The sequence below is a fragment of the Eptesicus fuscus genome, chromosome 2 (assembly GCF_027574615.1).
Source record: "Eptesicus fuscus isolate TK198812 chromosome 2, DD_ASM_mEF_20220401, whole genome shotgun sequence".
In the NCBI taxonomy this organism is placed as follows: Eukaryota; Metazoa; Chordata; class Mammalia; order Chiroptera; family Vespertilionidae; genus Eptesicus; species Eptesicus fuscus.
The window spans coordinates 91,126,910-91,145,378 of record NC_072474.1 but is presented as its reverse complement, the minus strand read 5'-3'; the positions used below and the strand labels follow the sequence as shown (position 1 = coordinate 91,145,378).

Below are 18,469 nucleotides of genomic sequence, written 5' to 3'. Positions count from 1 at the left end.
AGGTTTTTCAAGGATTTTCTAGAAAAGGCCAATAAATTTAGCGAGACCCTCGAGGATATGAATAAGGACTAACTAGAAATTAAGCATACTCTGACTGAAATAAAACATATTATACAGAGATCTAACAGCAGACAGGAGGATCACAAGAATCAAGTAAAATATTTGAAATACAAAGAAGCAAAAAACACTCAACTGGAAAAGCAAAAACAAAAAAGAATCCAAAAATATGAAGATAGTGTAAGGAGTCTCTGGGACAAATTCAAGCATATCAACATTATGGGGGTGCCAGAAGAAGAGAGAGAGCAAGATACTGAAAACCTATTTGAAGAAATAATGACCAAAATCTTCCCCCACCTGGTGAAAGAAATAGACTTACGAGTCCAGGAAGCGCATAGAACCCCAAACAAAAGGAATCCAAAGAGGACCACACCAAGACACATCATAATTAAAATGCCAAGAACAAAAGACAAAGAGAGAATATTAAAAGCAGCAAGAGAAAAACAGTTAGTTACCTACAAGGGTGTACCCATACGACTGTCAGCTGATTTCTCAACAGAAACTATGCAGGCCAGACGGGAGTGGCAAGAAATATTCAAAGGGATGAATAGCAAGAACCTACAACCAAGATTACACTATCCAGCAAAGCTATCATTCAGAATTGAAGGACAGATAAAGAGTTTCACAGATAAGAAAAAGCTAAAGGAGTTCATCACTGCCAAACCAGTATTATATGAAATGCTGAAAGGTATTCTTTAAGAAGAGGAAGAACAAAAAGGTAAAGTTAAAAATTATGAACAACAAATACATATCTATCAACAAGTGAATCTAAAAATCAAGTGAATAAAAAAATCTGATGAACAGAATAAACTGGTGAATATAATAGAATCAGGGGCATAGAAAGGGAGTGGACTGACAATTCTCGGGGGGAAAGGGGTGTGGAGGGTGCGGGAAGAGACTGGACAAAAATCGTACATCTATGGATGAGAACAGTGGGGGAGGGTAAGGGCAGAGGGTGGGGTGGGAACTGGGTGGAGGGAAACTATGGGGGAAAAAAGAGGGACAATTGTAATAATCTGAACAATAAAGATTTATTAAATTTAAAAAATAATATAAATATGGAATTCTTAAAGTATCAAATATTTCAAATCTTGAAATATCTCTAATTTATCTTCTTTAATGTTTCAAGCTGTTTACAAGCATCACATTTAAAGTCTGAATTAGGTGAGTTACCAATGTTAATGGCAGTTTCTTGCTTGTCCCCTGTGAGGATCCAGATTTTGATGTCTGCTTTCATGAGCATTTCTATGGTTTCAGGCACTTGATCTTGTAATTTATCCTCAATGGCTGTAGCTCCAAGTAGCTGAAGATTCTGGGAAAATAAGTGGTAAACATTTTAAGAAAACCAGTTTAGATCCTCTAAGAACAAAACATTGAAGTGTACATATGCTTTTAAAAACAAGATTAATGGTAATTCATGGACTCTGTTGTAAGTTCCAACTAGCCCGTTGAGTTCTCTCTCTTACGGATCCTGATTTTCATTCAGTGCTTTTGGTATGTGACTGAGGCTACCCGTCCTACCTTACTTCCCTCTAAGCTAAGAAACAGATTCTGAAAATAATAGCACCAACAAAAACACTATAGAAGGGGCAAATCAAGTCAGTTAAAAAAAAAAAAAAAAAGCAGGCAGCTACTAAACACCTACCCCCCTAAAAGCAATGGGGGATAATAAGGGGACATCTATAATATTTTCAACAATAAGATACATTAAAAAAAAAAGCTAAAAAAAATCCAAAATCGAAGTGTTATTAAATATTGCTGTACTCTAGACCATTTTCTTTTACATATATTCCAAATAACTTCTACAACTATTAGAAGCACTTGATGCATGACTTCTTAGTATATAAAATATACGACAGGAAGGTAAATTTCCTCCATTAAAGAGACAGTATTATTTTGTTATCTTTAATGGAAAACACATTTGAAATCTATCATAACCTGATGAATAATTATCATCAAGATGTTTAACAATGAAAAGGAAGGACAGTTCAGGATCAGCTATGCCAACATCACAATGGCTGTATTTCAATGTTTAGACAATGATTCTATCAATTCTTTTACTTTCAGGGCATTTGAACCTAAGTCATTCTGGCCTACATCCCAGGGAAGATCAGGATAGATGCTGAGTTTCAAATGACACATATTCTATGGAGACGTGATCAGATTTTAAGGTGATCGTTGGGGACAGTTCAGTAACACAAGCTCTCAAATGTTTCTAAACCAAAAAAATCATTTTTTGTGTGTAATAAGTTTCACCAATAGATATGTAGATAATGTGAGAGCCAAGGTGTGAATACATTCATTAGAAATATATAAACAAGTATATTTGTATTTTCTCACTCTACTCTAAGGGGATAGATAAATGAGCTCAGGAAGTACACAGGTATTGATCTAATAAAGATAAAATGCACTGAGGAGGTAACACTGAAAACATATTTGAAAGAAGAGACGCACCTATTTTGCACAGTTAAAAAGAAAACAATTTTCAAATCAGGCAAAAATAATATAAAGGACCAAGGAGGTTGGACCAGCAACGTATATGCTGATTAAAGTTACAAGTTAACCTTGAAGTGTGTTGGTGGCAGTAACAGGAATTTCTAAAAGCTAATGAAATATTTCTTAATATTCAGCAAAACTGCAATGGGTTCCCTTTGATGCCTACAACAGAAATACTGTGTTCCAACGCCTGTTAATTTCCCCCTTCATCCCTCTAGCTCCTCGAGAACAACACTTACTACCTTTAGTGAAAGTCTCTCCATCTCCTTCCCTTTGGCCCTGGTGTCCCTTATTGTGAGATTAGGATCTTGAGTGATAGGCTGCACTGCCTCTGGAAATTCATATCTTTAGCTCCACAATGATCATTAGAAAAAAGACACAAACTTTGTGTGCTTTTCCTGATCATAACACCAGAGTGTTTAGGCCATAATCAATTTCATCCCAAACATGTATTACCTTACACAAATGGCCACTAATGGGCACTATGGGAATTACATATTCAGCAAGTGTTGAAACGTGATAAAATTCCCTTGGCATTTATGGAATTAAAAAAAAACACACAACCCAAACACTAATTTTACTTTCAAAATGTCACTCCGCCAAAAGTTATTGAAGTTCCAGGCTGATGACTCCTTGACATAATACAGATTTAGTTATCACTGAAAAATCATGAAATAATATTTATTCACCTAGTAAAGCCCTCAATAATCTTATTTTCTCTTTCATATGTTCATAATATATGCAGAGTTCTTAAAAAAAGGCATATAAATGTAAAATTGTACCCTAGTGAGTATAAAAGACTTCACAAGAGTACTTAAAAGCTGTATAGTAAAATGTATTATGATGGGTTTAGATAGTATGTTTTTTTCCCAACACATGGATATTTTGTTAAATAACAGAACCTCAAAATGACCTATTTCCATATTAGCAAATATTGTTAGTACTTTTTGGTTTTTAAAAAGTTTGTGATATATGCTAAATGAGAAAAAGTGTAATAATGAAACTCATATCAACTTAGGCTTCACATTGCAACATGGACAGCGTGGCAGAAATCTCTTTAAAGACCAATCTATGCTAATAAAAGAAAATATGCAAATTGACCTTCACTTCACACCGCCCACCAGCCAATCAGGAGTGAGTATGCAAATTAACCTGACAAAGATGGCAATGGCCCTGCCCCTCAGCCACTCCGGGCCTCTGGGCAGCAAGCATGCAGGCCTGGAGCGGCTGGGTGGGGCAGGACGCCTGCTACGAGAGGGAGGGCGAGGGGGGACGTGGAGGGAGCTACAGGAGTGGTGCTCTGGCCGCAGCAAAGACTGAAGACTCCAGCTGCAGCGAAGATGGAAGGAGGTGGCCAGAGCGAAGGCCTGGGTCCCGGGTGCCGGAGGAAACCTGGTGCCGGCAGCCAGGGGAAGGAAGGCCTATTGCACGAATCTTCGTGCAACTGGCCTCTAGTGAAGAAATAATATCAATAAGCAAAGTTTTACCACTGGAATAAAATACTAGTAATATTTGGTAATCTTTTTTTCACCATGAAATGAGATTATGACTAGAAATATGACAAAATTATTTCCTTACTGGAGGAAGTGTACCAGACACTAAGGGATTCACATTTATTAATTCAGTTAATAGCTTCGGGAAGTTTGAGTAAATTATCTAAGGTCAAACAGAGGTACAGCCGAGCTATGATGGTAAAAACAAAATCCCCAGAACCAATACTCGGCCAAAGGCAGGGCTGGGAAGTGAAACTGAGATTAAATGAAAGTCAGAATTTCATTCAAATCATCCAGCTTTTAGACATGCCCCTGCTCTTCAGTCTTCAGTAGTACTTTCTTGATACAAATGGGTTTCAGCCACAGTCCTGAGCCACACCTCCCAGGTGTATCTATTTCCCCGATTCCACCTGCGGGCTCAGAGTCACCTTTTGGGACTGGCTCCATTCCAAGCACACATGCACGCCTGCATTCATTCACTCGCAAATGCACACGCAGGTAGCACTGGGCAATATGGTGGGATCCAACAGTGAGTTCCTTCCTTCATGGAATTTGTATTTCAGAGGGATCATTAGAGATTCTTTGCATCCACATCCCCTCCCCTCCCTGTTTTCTGATTGTATCCCCTTGTCTTTTATTGGTACCTGTTTCTCCTAGACCCTGCATGCCTGGCTGTAGTTAAGCCCATGTTATTAGACTGGTGATTTTCTGAATCACCTGCAGGGCTTCTTACACAGAGATCGGTGGGCCCTACACCCAGACTTTCTCAGTGAGTGGGTCTGAGGTGAGGCCTGTGGGTGTGCGATGGTGGCAACGCTGCTGGCTTGAGAACTGAACTCTGAGAACTGCTCTCTAGGGCAAAAGTGACCATTCTTTTTTTTTTTTGTAAATGGACAAATGATAAATATTTTAGAGTTGGAGGGCCAGACTTTCTCTTCTGCAACTACTCAATTCTGTCATTTAGCATGAACACAGCCAAAGATAATTTGTAAACCGATGGGCAGGGCTGTGTTCCAGTAAAACTTCATTTGCAAAGATAGGCAGTGGGTGGGCTTGGCCCTTGTGGAGTCTGCAGGCCCTCTGATGCAGAATGCTAGAGAGGAGCCCATCTCTGCGCTGGGCTCCATCCTGACTGGTTGCTATGGAGATTCCCTTGGGCAGGCCCTCCCCTTCCATCCTGGCCTTAGACCTCCTGGGCCCAGTTCTCTTTCCTCTCCTGGCAATCCTAAACTACAGGCAAAGCCTCCTTCCCTGTAATACAGGATTACCACCACCGAGAAACAGTGCTCCCTCTAAAAATAATCACATTACTGTATGTTACACACTGTCTTCAAAGTAAACACAGAATTGTCTGTGCCTACAAAGGATACACACAGGAAAGAGTATCTTCTTAGTCTGGGTGGCTCGAAAACCCATCCAACACGAGTTAACACTTGACCTGCAGTCCTAAAGGAAGAGCTGAGTCGGTCAAGCAATCAGGAGAGGTGGGGGAGGGAATTCCCAACAGAGAAATCACATGTGCACAGACAGAGGTGTGCAAAAGCATATTATGTTTGACAAGTTGCCATCTAGTCAATATGGAAACAATAAGTGAAAAGTGAGGCGTGGTGGCGATTTAAGTAACACTTTTAATGGGGTTGTTCTGAGATGCAATGGGTCAGTCATGTCAAACTTTTTTTGGGTAGTATGTCAGGAAAAGATGAGGCTGGAGAAGCCGGCAGGGAAGGGAAATGGTAGGGTCTGTGTGTTATGTCCAGGATCCCAAGGCAAAGGGCACCCCGGGAAGAATTCTCGAAGGGGAGGGACAGAATCAGACATAGGTTTCAGAAAGTTCGCTGGTGGCCCACTGGGGATGGAGTAGGAAGACTGGAGGCCACAAGACCATGTCAGAGGCTACTGAGACCTCGTTAGCTTAAAGATATGGTGTCCCTGGACTAGGGATGTGCTGGTGGCGGTGGGATTCGCAGTCCGTTCACAGTGCTCCTCTCTGCTCTGCATTCCACTGGGCATCCTTCACCCTTATGCTTTTTCCTCTCAACATCTTTTAGCACAACCATGGGGTTTAATTTTAAAGGAGAGAACCTCACATGGCTTTCCTTTCAGGTTAACCGGGATGGCAGTACATGAAGACCAAGAGCCTTAAAACTTTGGGATGGCTCATTGACCTGTAATTGGTTAACTGTTTCACGGCCAAGAAGTAGGTTTTAACTTGCTGCTTTTTGAACCATAGAAATTATATTTGAACTCTCACACAGCGAAGGGTTTTCCAAACAAGGCCAGAATGCACACACCCAGCTGAAAAGAATCAGGATTTGAGAGGCGATTGGGTGTAGCCTGCAAAAACAACACATCCATCTTATCTGAGTTGAGAAGACAGCAATACCCAGGGTGGAAAGTCTACCACGAAGCGTTCCTAGGAAGAAATCTATCAGGCCAGCAGGGAAGCAGGGAGAAGCATGTGATTGGAGTTCTAAGGAACTCTCAAGTATTTTAAACAAGAAGATTCTAGAGACGAGTTGAGAGAAAATTCTGAAAAACATACTTCCAGCTTCATTTGAAAGGACAGGAGTACATTCCATGACATCGAGTACACACAGCCTGCCTCATTTACTAAGTGGATGTGTCCTGAACTCGCCAATGCCCCCCGCGCTCTGAGGGCCCACCTAGGGATTACACAGCTACAGTTTTGGTCAGGTTCTGTTTTCCATGTCTACTGTGCTGTACATACATTCCTGCTCTCCTCTAAACCCAGCTGGCAGAATAGCATGGAGTTCAGACAGAGCTGGGATTTGAATCCCTACTCTGCCAACCACTGGTATGTGTCCTTCAGCAAGTAACTTAACGTACCTAAAAATTTCTCCATCAGCAAGTGAAGGCCAATGACAGGAATTTAAGAAAGCTGTTTTGAGAATGAAATTAGATCAGTCCTCTCAAAGATGTGTGCGTGTGGGTGGGTGTAATAGTATGCGAGGAAAAAACGTTGAGTACTTATTTATGACACTGCTATATTTTTGTATAACATATTTGCGCTGTTATTAATAAATTATATACTACATTAAAAATGCAAAAACAGAAATTATAAAAAAGACGACATCGCACATAAGCAGAAGCAGGAGTTGAAACAGAAGTTAAAACATTTTCTTGCTCACCCCAATGGATCATCTTGTGTACTCGACTCTAGAGGCCCCTGAACTAAACAATCAGGGTAAAGAACCGAGGACGTGGAGCTTAGTAGATGCTCAGAAAGTTGCAGGTCTTAGTAGATGAGCTGACAGACTGCAAATGTTCTTAAGCAAACAGTAAAATAAGAAACTACTGGGATGTTAAACCACCAAGTCACCAGTACATCATGCAGATTTTCATCTAGTACATGGCACTTTTTAGCACAAATGAAAGCGATATTTGCAGCTACTAAGAATAGAAGTGGTGCTTTTATCTGAAGAAGCATTCCATTCTAATACAGAAGTTACTGTGGGCTTGGCAGTCAGAAACGTTCAAGAAAAGTCCTGTTTTCCATTAAGTTTTAGATTTCTTTAGGAATCCTCTAAACCACTGGCTGCCATGTGTTGCAAAGGGCACTAAACTGTTGTATTTAGTCACACTGAGCGTAATGGTTTATCTATCTTACGCCACATCAAGGCAATCTTGAAAAAAAAAATCCCAGAAGTGTTGGCCATATTTTGGGGAGGAGTAAAGGAAATAATGTGAAAAAGATCACTACCTCAATGCCCAATCTCAGTGCCCAGGGCACTAAGCCCTGTCTGGAATTATATTTTTCCTTTTCCCCTGCCCCAGGGCCCAGAACAGAACCTCACATGTGTTTGGCCATTTGTTGACTCTTTCTCATTATATGCTTCTCACATTCATATATGGCATAACTTGAGGGGCATGTTGTGTTTTTTTTTAAATGATCAAGTCTAAATTTCTATAGAATGCATTCTTGAAAATTATTAGCTCCTTTTCAAACATATCCCTACATTTTGAATGTTTTTTTAAAAAGTATCTTTGTATTGATTTTAGAGAGAGAGGAAAGGGCAAGGGAGGGGGAGGGAGATACATCGATTGGTTGCCTTCCATTTGTGCCCTAATCAAGGACTGGACCCACAACCCAAGTATATGCCCTGACCAGGAATAGAACCGACAACCATTTGGTGCACAGGGTGATGCTCAACGAACCGAGCCACTCCAGCCAGGCTAACATATCCCCAAATTAATCCTTAGTGACAACACATTGATACCAACATCCTTGATGTACAGAAAGCCTGAACTGTATTAGTAAGAGGAAATCAGGCTTCCATGAAGCAAGCACCTACTAAATAAATGTAGCTTCTGAATAAATCATTTAATTGAATCATTCATTTATCTGTTGAATATTTATCCAGTGATTAACAGAGGCCAGAGAAGCAGGCACTAACGACACAGGAATGAATACCATAAAGACAGCCCCTCCCTCATGAAGCTTTCTTCTAGTGGAGGACACACATCAAGCATAAATTAAAAAATGTGTATAAAACACAGTATTGCTACCGGATTCAAAGGACAGCTAGAGGGTGCCAGCCTTCTGATTACAGGCATACCGTGGAGACATTGTGGGTTAAGGTTCAGACCACCACAGTAAAGTGACTGTTCCAATACAGGGAGCCACACGAACTTTTTGGTTTCCTAGTGCATATAAAAGTTATGTTCACACTATATTGCAGCCTATTAAGTGCGCAATATAGCATTATGTCCAAAAAGACAATGTACGTACCTTATTTAAAAAGTACTTGATGGTTAAAAATCGCTAAACATCATCTGAGCCTTTGGTGAATCGTAATATTTTTGCTGGTGGAGGGACTTGCCTCAGCGTTGAAGGCTGCGGACTGATCAGGGTGGTGGTCCCTGGAGGTTGGGGTGGCTGTGGCCATTTCTTAAAATGGGAGAATAATGAAGTCTGCTAAATAGATTCACCCTTCCTTCCACTTGAACACTTAAGGGCCACTATAGGGTTATTGATTGGCCTAATTTCAATATTGCTGTGTCTCAGGCAATAGGGAGGCCGGAGGACAGCGAGAGAGATGGGGAACAGCTGGTCAGGGGAGCAGTCAGAGCACAACAAAAAAGAAGAATTTTATCCCTAGGAGATACTGCTCCAATCATTGCCCAATCTAGACAGGTATAATATCCCATTCTCTGCTCTGTAGTGCTCAAGATAAATAATTTGCTTTCATAAAGATGGCAAGTGATTAATTTGTAATTTATGCAATGATAAAGATATAGTTTAATTTGTCTATTGAAGCAAATAAATATAACAAAATTTTCAAGACTATATTTACCACGAAGGCATACCTTTATATTTCAACCAACGGTTTAATTATAGTATCTTCCCTGGTAAGTAAGATCACAGCCCTCTGTACCATTAATTTTCAAAGGAACCCAGCAGTACAAGTCTCAGGGGGAAAAAGATCTACATGTCTTGGAAATATGTTGGGATAAATGTAAAATGGCAGATCAAAGAAGGTGAGAAATTACAGAGAAGCCACTGGTATTGAAGCAAACAGCTTCATAATTATTCGGTTACTTATTTGATATTATTCCTGTCCAAAAACAAATAAATGAATGCTTAATTTAATTTCAAAAAAAAAAATCTGAGTTTTAAAAATATAGACCAACACAATAGCGGTTTCATTATCTAAAGTTACAAGTCCAAATACATTAATTATCTTTCAAAAGAATAAGGTTAAAGAAGGAAAACAGCTCAAATGTGCAGTGGGGAAGCATGAGACAACTGTAAATTCTCTCAAGCTGTGACTGAGAGACAAAGAGGCGTTACTGTCCACACACCCAAGGGGATGCGACAATTCTCCTAAAATGGGGCCAGGACGCCTCAAGTACCTGGTAGGACGCTAACAACATGTTTTGCATTTTAACGATAGTCTTGTTCTTGAACAATTTTGCTTTCTTAGTAATGCATGTCACCTCTTGGCCTGCATTTAGTAACAGAAACAAGATGGTTTGGTAGCATTTTGAAATAACCCACAGCATGAGAATCCTTTTTCAAATTTGGAAAAAGTTTACCCTCGAAATGTGCCCAGATTGTAGTAGAGAGGGTGTTTTATAGACGGATGTAAAAGTCCTAAATCTCCTCATCTAACGGTGGCCGTCAATAGGGATAACAGCATCCGAGGACCCTCCCTCCCCCACGTCCTCTTAATGCATTCTAGTGCTTGCAAGCGACAAAGCACTGAACCAAGGGACAAACGTCACCGATGTCATTATCTTCTTGGATGTTTTTGGCCTATTTGCATTTTTTCCAGCTATGCTAAAAGTTATAGACCCCAAGGCTGTTATTTTAAAAACTGAATTTCTTGTTTGAACAAACATCGAAGGGATAAGATAGACAGCAGGGTTTAAAAGTACAACCTTAATCATATTACAAAATTTTCACTTCTTTTGTTACATATGAAAAATATTCCTGTCTTCAGGAAAAGCTCTACAAATCTTTCAAATGTTGAATGTCTTTATTATGACATTCCATTAACAAGTCAACAGCACTCTGCATCATTCATTCAAATAGGCTCAGAAACCCCCGTATAGGACCACAAGGGTGTTCTGACTTTTGCTGAAAAGTGAAGGAAGATGTCCATAGTCGTTTTGAGAAGCACATGTTCTACAAACTTCCCACACAGATGGAATAGTATTAGGTTTTTAAGTTGTGCTCAGTGGAGGCCCAGGGTTGTGCTCATGAACCACGATGGAGCAAGGTGGAGGCGGAAGAGAGACAACTCGGATTTCTCTGCGCCCTTCTGCTCTTTAAGCAGAGCAGCCTTACTTTCATCTGTTATATACACAGTATATATATACAGACTAGAGGCCCAGTGCATGACATCCGTGTACTCGGGGTGTGCGTGTGTGTGTGTGCGTGGGGGGTGAGGGGGGGTTTCTCAGCACGGTCTGTGCCCTTTCGCAGTCTGGGAGCCCTTGGAGGATGTCCGACTGCAGCTTAGGCCCGCTCTCCATTAACCTGCCGCAGAGGTGGGCCTCTGCGCTCGCCAGCCCTCAGCCCGGCTTGTGGTTGAGCAGCGCTCCCGCTGTGGGAGTGTACTGACCACCAGGGGGCAGCTCCTGCGTTGAGTGTCTGCCCCCTGGTGGTCAGTGCGCGGCATAACGACTGTTTGTTCCACTGTTTGATTGATGTGCATATTACCCTTTTATTATATAGGATATCTGTATATATAAAAAGGCTAAGCGACCGGTTGACCAGTAGCTATGATGCACACTGACGACCAGGGGGCAGACGCTCAATGCACAGGCATGAAAACATGGAACAGACTGATGAATCTCAGAGGGAAGGGGGTAGGGGGTAGGGCAGGAAGAGATTATCCAAAGATCTTATATGCATACTAGAGGCCTGGTGCACAGATTCGTGCACTGGTGGGGTCCCTCGGCCTGGCATGCGGGGATTGGGCCAAAACTGGCAGTCTGACATCCCCCGAGGGGTTCCAGATTGCGAGAGGGTGCAGGTCAGGCTGGGGGACCCCACTGGTGCTTGCAAACCACTCTCAGTACAAAATTTACTATCTTATGTGGTAAGGCCACTGTTATGCTCTACATAAAAAATGGATTCCAATGACATTTAAAAATATTACATAACCAACACGTCTCCATTAAAAGAGCCAAGGAAGAAGCCAGTGGGTGAACGGTAAGGCTGACAGCTACGTGTAAGCCAGGGTGACACAGCAGCAGGGCCTGTGGTCTGAGGTTGAGACCTGCCTCCCTAGGTGGCTTCGGTGGCAGTCACCGCCCCGCGACCCCACTGAGCGCGAAGCCCGGCTGGTTTTAACAAAGCACGGGAGCTCAGACTAATGAAGACATGGTATTACCTGGCTCTAGGGGTACCAACACGATCAGGGCTTGGAAAAGCCCTTTTCAGAAAACCGGCTCTCAGTTGCAAAGACTTCCCTCCTTGTCACGGTGCCTATTCTTTCTCCTAAAAAGACCTCTGCTCCCTTTTAACTGGTAAAGTAATCTTCTGAGGCTCATTTCAAAGGCTGCCACCTGTCTGAAAGTTTCCTTTGGATGGAGTTTGCGATCCAAACTCCCTTCAGACACTCTTAAGGAAGCTGCTCAGACCGCGACACTCAGACGGCCACGCTGAGTATTGCTTATTTGCTTGTGCATCCCTGGTAACTAAGATCTATTAACCGCCTTACCCCGTGGTCGGCAAACTGTGGCTCGCGAGCCACATGTGGCTCTTTGGCCCCTTGAGTGTGGCTCTTCCACAAAATACCACGGCTTGGGCGAGTCTATTTTGAAGAAGTGGCGTTAGAAGAAGATTAAGTTTAAAAAATTTGGCTCTGTTGACTAATGAGTTTGCCGACCACTGGCCTAACCTGAATAAATGGATGAAACTATGGTTTCAGTGGTAGAGATGAATTAGGAAACCAGTCCTAATTTGAAACAAGCTGGCTGAACTGGGCAACCTTAAACTTTCTGAGCCTTAGATTTTTCAGTAAAACTTTAGGGACCACAGCTTATCACGAACTAAAGAGGAATTAGCTATAAATTACCTTTCCCATTTATTTTAGGTAAGAGGTGGTTGTAAGGGAGGCTTGTGTATTTGTAAACTAAAAATATACACATACATGTTATGGATTTCCCCAGGCAACTTAAATTTCAATGTGACTCACCATCGCCATCTGCTGGTGAAAGGTGAAACATCTATTTCATTTAAAGATGGGAATCACAAGGCTTCTAGTAACAGATATTAAACACACATACATACACTCACAAACACACACACCACACCACCATGACCACTGTTTAACCTATAAAATCTAGAAACTCTAGGACATCCAGATTAAAGATTCAATTCCAGAATTTTCTACAGTATGCTGCACATAGAAACACAATTTAATACCTAAAATCCATCTTCAAATATTTTCTTGTCTCTTATTGTATACTAGAGGCCTGGTGCACGAGATTCATGCACTGGGGGTGGTTGGATAATAAAATGAGGACATTTCTGTTGTGACAGAAATGATGGATGCATAAAAGTGAACAGTGGCTGACACATTATTATTAGCTACAAAATATTTACTCTGTTATTTTGAATTACATATTATACACATTCATTAACTATATGTACACATGCATGTATTTGTAACGTGTGTGCATAGGTGCATGTCCATGTGTGTGGAGTGTGGCATATGTATCTTGAGTAATGCAGAAGCAATGGAATACATACATGGCAAGGCAAGGAGTACTGGTAGACTAAACTACCTTTTAGTTTTAGCTCCAGAACTGTGACATGAGTAAAGATCCATGCAAAGTCATTCCAGAGACTTTTCAGCAAAAACTTTAACTGGTATTAAGATCTGTCAATGCTTAGACTAGAGGAGATTCAACAGTAAGTGGGTGTGAAGATATTTTGGTTTTTATTTCATTAGCCCCATGAGTGGAGATGGAAGTTTTCTGGAAACCACACTTTCTATATGAACAGAACAGCCTTCCACGCACCTTTTCGATTAACTCATAGCTCTCCTCGAGCTTGAGCGGCCGGTTCTGCACAGCGGTGGACGCGCGCTCGTAGACTGCTCGCCACTCCTGAAAGTCACTCTCTGAAATCTCGGCCACAGCAAAGCATAAAGTTCTTAACCCTGAAAAAGGGAGCATACACCTCAACACCAAATAAAATTTTAGTCAGGAGTCTGACACTTCTATTTTTATGTAATGAAGTCTTATTTAGGAAACATTGATTTAATTGCAACATGTTAAAGTCCAATTCAAGAATGACAAACCTTAGTGTAAATGTATATTAATATTGCCCTACCCTTTAAAATTGGCACCCTGATTTTAATTCCCAGCTCCTTCAATCTATCTTCCATGTCTAGAGTGACTTTCTTAAAACCTAATTTTATCAGGTTATGCCTTTGCTTGAAATCTTTCATTCGTTCCCCAGAAAGAACTCCAAACCCTAAAGTCGGGCTCATTCACCCTATAGCAATTGTTTTCAACCCCTTTCTCTGCCTTTCACTTCCTACACACCAGGGTCTTGGCACATGCTGGTCACTTTTTCTCCATCACACCCTCTCCAATTCTCTCCCACTGTCTGTTTTGCACCTACTTTCAGACTCAAAATTCTTAAAATCACCGCTTTAAAGCATCCTCCTCTCACCCAGAACGCGCGCCCCAAACCTTGGCAGAAATCCCCAAACACTGCTATGGTGTGAAGGACAATGTTTCATTATTATTATTATTTTCTGTGGATCTCCTATATTAGCTTAGCACTCCTGGAGGGCAGGGACCTTCCGTATCTGTAACTCCAGTCCTGAGCACAGTGGCCGGCTCATCATATTGGCTTCTTAAATGCTTATGAAGGAAGGAAAAGAGACCCCCATGAGGTCTACTGGGAGAGCCACCTTCCTCTTACTGGGATAGGGCTGTATTTATTATTGCTCTTTACCACTGTAAATTTGTGATTATAAAGAGTCTTAAAAAAAACAGGAGTAGTGACAAAAAAACCATCAGAAACACCTTGTGGAAAACAGTCAACGCTGATATTTGAGGGGACCTGTTCAAGTGCTCAGTGTCTTTCAAATTCATAACTCACTTGGCGGCTACCTTCAGCCAGAAAAATGTCTCTGGGTTGGAACAAGGAAGAGGCAAAAAGCCTGTCAGCCATGACAAATGCAGTTAACCAGGTTCCCGGAAAGACAAGGCCCTCGCTCAAGTTTATTGACCTCGCAGAAGCCTAGGTGCTAGTGATCTCAGGTCAGTAAATCATGGCCGGGGAACATGCCAGAAACAAGAAACAGAACACAGGACGTCAAGTGCCCGGAGGACTCTGCTGTCCCAGAAAGCAGCAGGGTTGTCTACTGCCAGATCACCGAGAGAGGAACTTAAAGTTCTGGGGACAGATTAGGCCACTCGAGGCCCAGCGCACGAAATCATGCATGGGTAGGGTTCCTAGACCTAGCCTGCGATATGGGCCATCTTACGCATACTTGCCAGTCCCCAGTCCTGCCCTGCTGCCACCCACCCCAGTTCCCTGTGGTTCCCTGTTCGCCATCCGGTGATCGGAGTCTGTGGGCCGGGGGGAGGGACCAAGAGTTAAAATAGTTATTCAATTCAGTTTCAACTCAAGAGTTTCCTTAGGCCCCTGCTGCCCACCAGCGGTCTGCCTTCCGCCCGCTTGCCAGTCCCCAGTCCCGCCCTGCCACCACTCACCCCAGTTCCCTGTGGTTCCCTGTTGGCCATCCAGTGATCAGAGCCTGCGGCTGGGGGGAGGGACCAAGAGGTGGTCAATGCACCTCATAGTGACTGATTGATCGGTCGTTCTGGTCATTACACCGTTATGGTTGCTGGCCTTTTATTATATAGGATGTTTCTCTCTTTCGGAAACCTGGCTGGAGACTTACTGTGGGGTAGCGGTGGAGTAGAAGTGTGTTCAGACCAGAGCCAGGAAGAATGGGGTGGAGGCGGAGGCCATGCTCATTTGAACTGCCTGGGTGCTGGCATGTCTTCCACATCACACCGAGAGGGAAGATGCTCCACTGATTGGGAGCCGGCGCTGTACGCTGGGCAGTTACACCTGCTGAGCCCTCTGAGGCTGCGCCTTAAGGAATCTGAGTGCTGTGGACATGCGTCTCTCCATGTTCTTGCATTTTTGCAGGAGAATTGGGAGGTTAATTATGTTCTTGCTTTTCAAAGCCTAGTGCTTTGAAACATTCTGATCTTTTCACAATTAGGATTAAGAGGAAGAAGGATTTGATCTGAGGTCAGGCTTGGTGCCATTGGCACCGGTTCCAGCCCAAGACAACAAGAGTGAAGGTTAAATGGGAGGTTAGATACAGCTCGGGCCACTTACGTTTAGTTTAGCGTTAAGACTACAAATTCTTGTATAACGGAGCCTGATGTTTGTCGACTCTCCCTTCCTTTCATCTACCCTAGATCAGCTCCTTGTTTATATGCAAGGTTTTGTCCCAGGGATCACACATTTCAGTAGAATGGAGAAGCAGGACCGAGTATGTTTACCACAGATTCTCAGGCCTCACACAGAGGCTGGTGGGCGGCAGGGGCCTAAGGCAACTTGAGTTGAAACTGAATTGAATAACTATTTTAATAGGTTATACAGGTTTATTTATTCCTTCTATTTTTTATTGAGATTAGAATACCCAGTTCTTTGACTCTTCTTTCTTTTCCTTCTGTATTGCTTGAGATACAAAGTCAAGTATTTAAACTGTAAATAGTGCCCATTCTAGAAAGTGGACCAATTTATAGGCCCTGTAGCCTCTACACCAAGGGGACAAAGTTTCTTAAAATTTTAATAAATACAGGAAAGCAAAATAAAGATAATGGGTGGGAATAGCATATAGTATAACGTAAATAATCAACCTTAATCACTGTCTTGCTTTAGGAATCTCTAAGTAAAATTATAACAATGATTCCACAGGATATCAGTAGTCTATGATTTTAAAAACATTCAATCATGCTTTATTACAATACTAGAGGCCTGGTACATGAAATCCATGCACTCGGGGGGGGGGGGGGGGGCGGGGAGGGGTCCCTCAGCCCAGCCTGTGTCCTCTCCCAGTCTGGGAACCCTTGGGGGAAGTTCTGACTGACGGCTTAGGCCCGCTCCACCGCCGCTGCGCTTGCCAGCCATGAGCCCGGCTTCTGGCTGAGCAGCGCTCCCCCTGTGGGAGTGCACTGACCACCAGGGGGCAGCTCCTGTATTGAGTGTCTGCCCCCCTGGTGGTCAGTGCGCATCATAGCGCCCGGTCGTTCAACTGCTCGATCTATTTGCATACCAGCCTTTTATTATATAGGATTACACTCACCTTCTGTAGCAAACTGCTCTAAATGTTTTAGGGTAATTTCTTTGTATTTTGAAGTCTCTGCCAGTCGATCATAAATTACGGTGTCCTGGAAAACAAACAGAAGGTATAAACTTTAAGTATTCTGAGTTCAATAAAGTTGATGTGGGCAACATTATTGGTAGCAAATCCATATAAAAACAACCAACCACTTTCAGCACTGGTTTTAAAGCATAGATGATTGCCCCCGAATAATACCATTTCCATAATGACAATAACGAATAAGGTTTTAGTCCAGTATTTTCATCTTTCTCCTCTGAATAAATTTGTAGTCGCTCCAACATTCAAGATCTCATATTCTATCAGCACTTCACCTTCCACATGCAGCAGGATCTCCTCTCCCCCCGGCCCACGGCCCCCGTCTCTGAAGGTTGTGCAGAACACGGCAGTGTTCACAGGTGCACGAGGAAGAATGGTCCAGCCCTCAAAAAGTTCAAGGCTGAAGAGCCTGCCCTGCTGCAGCTTCTTAGAGTCTTTAAAATGCTACGGTGGCCTGACCGGTGTGGCTCAGTGGTTAAGTGTCGACCTATGAACCAGAAGGTCAGGACTCGATTCCTGGTCAGGGCACCTGCTGGGTGTGTTGTGGGCTTGATACCCAGTGGGGGCATGCAGGAGGCAACCCATCAATGATTCTCTCTCATCACTGAAGTTTCTGGCTCTCTTTCCTTCTCCCTTCCTCTCTGAAATCAATATACGTATTTTTAAAAAGAATAAGATGCTACTGTGTGTGATGCATCCCTAAGAACTCCATTTCCTTAGCCTGTAAAATCCAACTACTGGATTCTCTTTAGAGCTCCTTTCCGCTTTAACTTTCGTACCACGTGTGTTTCTCGAAGTCTTGCCCCTTTATAAACTGCCTATTGTTCCTTCAGTTACTCTTTGGCCTGGGTTGAACATTTTAAGAATTTTAGTATTTGGCCTTCCTGGTTTTATTAGACCAGGAAAAAATAAATCATTTACCTGCAATTACTTTCTCAGTGGTATCCCCACTCCGGGGTCCCTGGTCTCAGGCTGCGCTGGAAGCAGACTAATGGACGATGATTTAGAGCCCTTGGGAGCCGCAGAACCCAGTGACCTCAGAGCAGATGGAGTATTCCCGGGCTCAATTAGGAATTTCTTTTCATTTTTCAGTGGCGGAATGGGAAGGGGGGCAAAGCAAAGGAAACGATAATTTCCCCGCATGGTTCCTTTCTGAGAATGAAAGGCATAACTTAGGAACTCTTACTATTTTTTTTTTTTCCAGAGACTAATGACATTTTCAATGAAATTAAAACAGGTCATTTTAAAACTAAGAAGATCTTGTGAATGATTAAAATCATGTAAACAAAAGTGATAATAGGGCTAGGGAGAGGAGATTCTGCAATGCAGCCAAGCATTCTGGTGGGAGAAACATGCTCAGCATAGGAGAACTTTCTGCCTTCTCCAAGGCGCTGAGGAAAGCGGGGGCCCGAACGTGACTTTCTGCATGAATCGTATGGCATGTTTTTAAGCAGCAATCACAGTTGGCCATCCTTACATGTGAAAAGTAAACACATATATAGATATTTTATGTGTTGATAATTTTTT

General features: G+C 42.4%; 1 protein-coding gene across 6 annotated transcripts in view; it reads right to left on the bottom strand.

Annotated features, from left to right (window-relative positions):
* ATP8A1 (ATPase phospholipid transporting 8A1) overlaps positions 1–18,469 on the bottom strand; it is a 218,408-nt gene that overhangs the window by 91,202 nt on the left and 108,737 nt on the right. For all 6 annotated transcript variants that reach the window (XM_054729349.1, XM_054729332.1, XM_054729336.1 and 3 more), the window contains 3 exons: positions 16,868–16,952; positions 13,545–13,684; positions 1,231–1,369 (listed from right to left, as the gene is read on the bottom strand). In XM_054729349.1, coding sequence (XP_054585324.1) covers positions 1,231–1,369; positions 13,545–13,684; positions 16,868–16,952 — 364 coding nt within the window. The remainder of the gene's footprint in view (positions 1–1,230; positions 1,370–13,544; positions 13,685–16,867; positions 16,953–18,469) is intronic.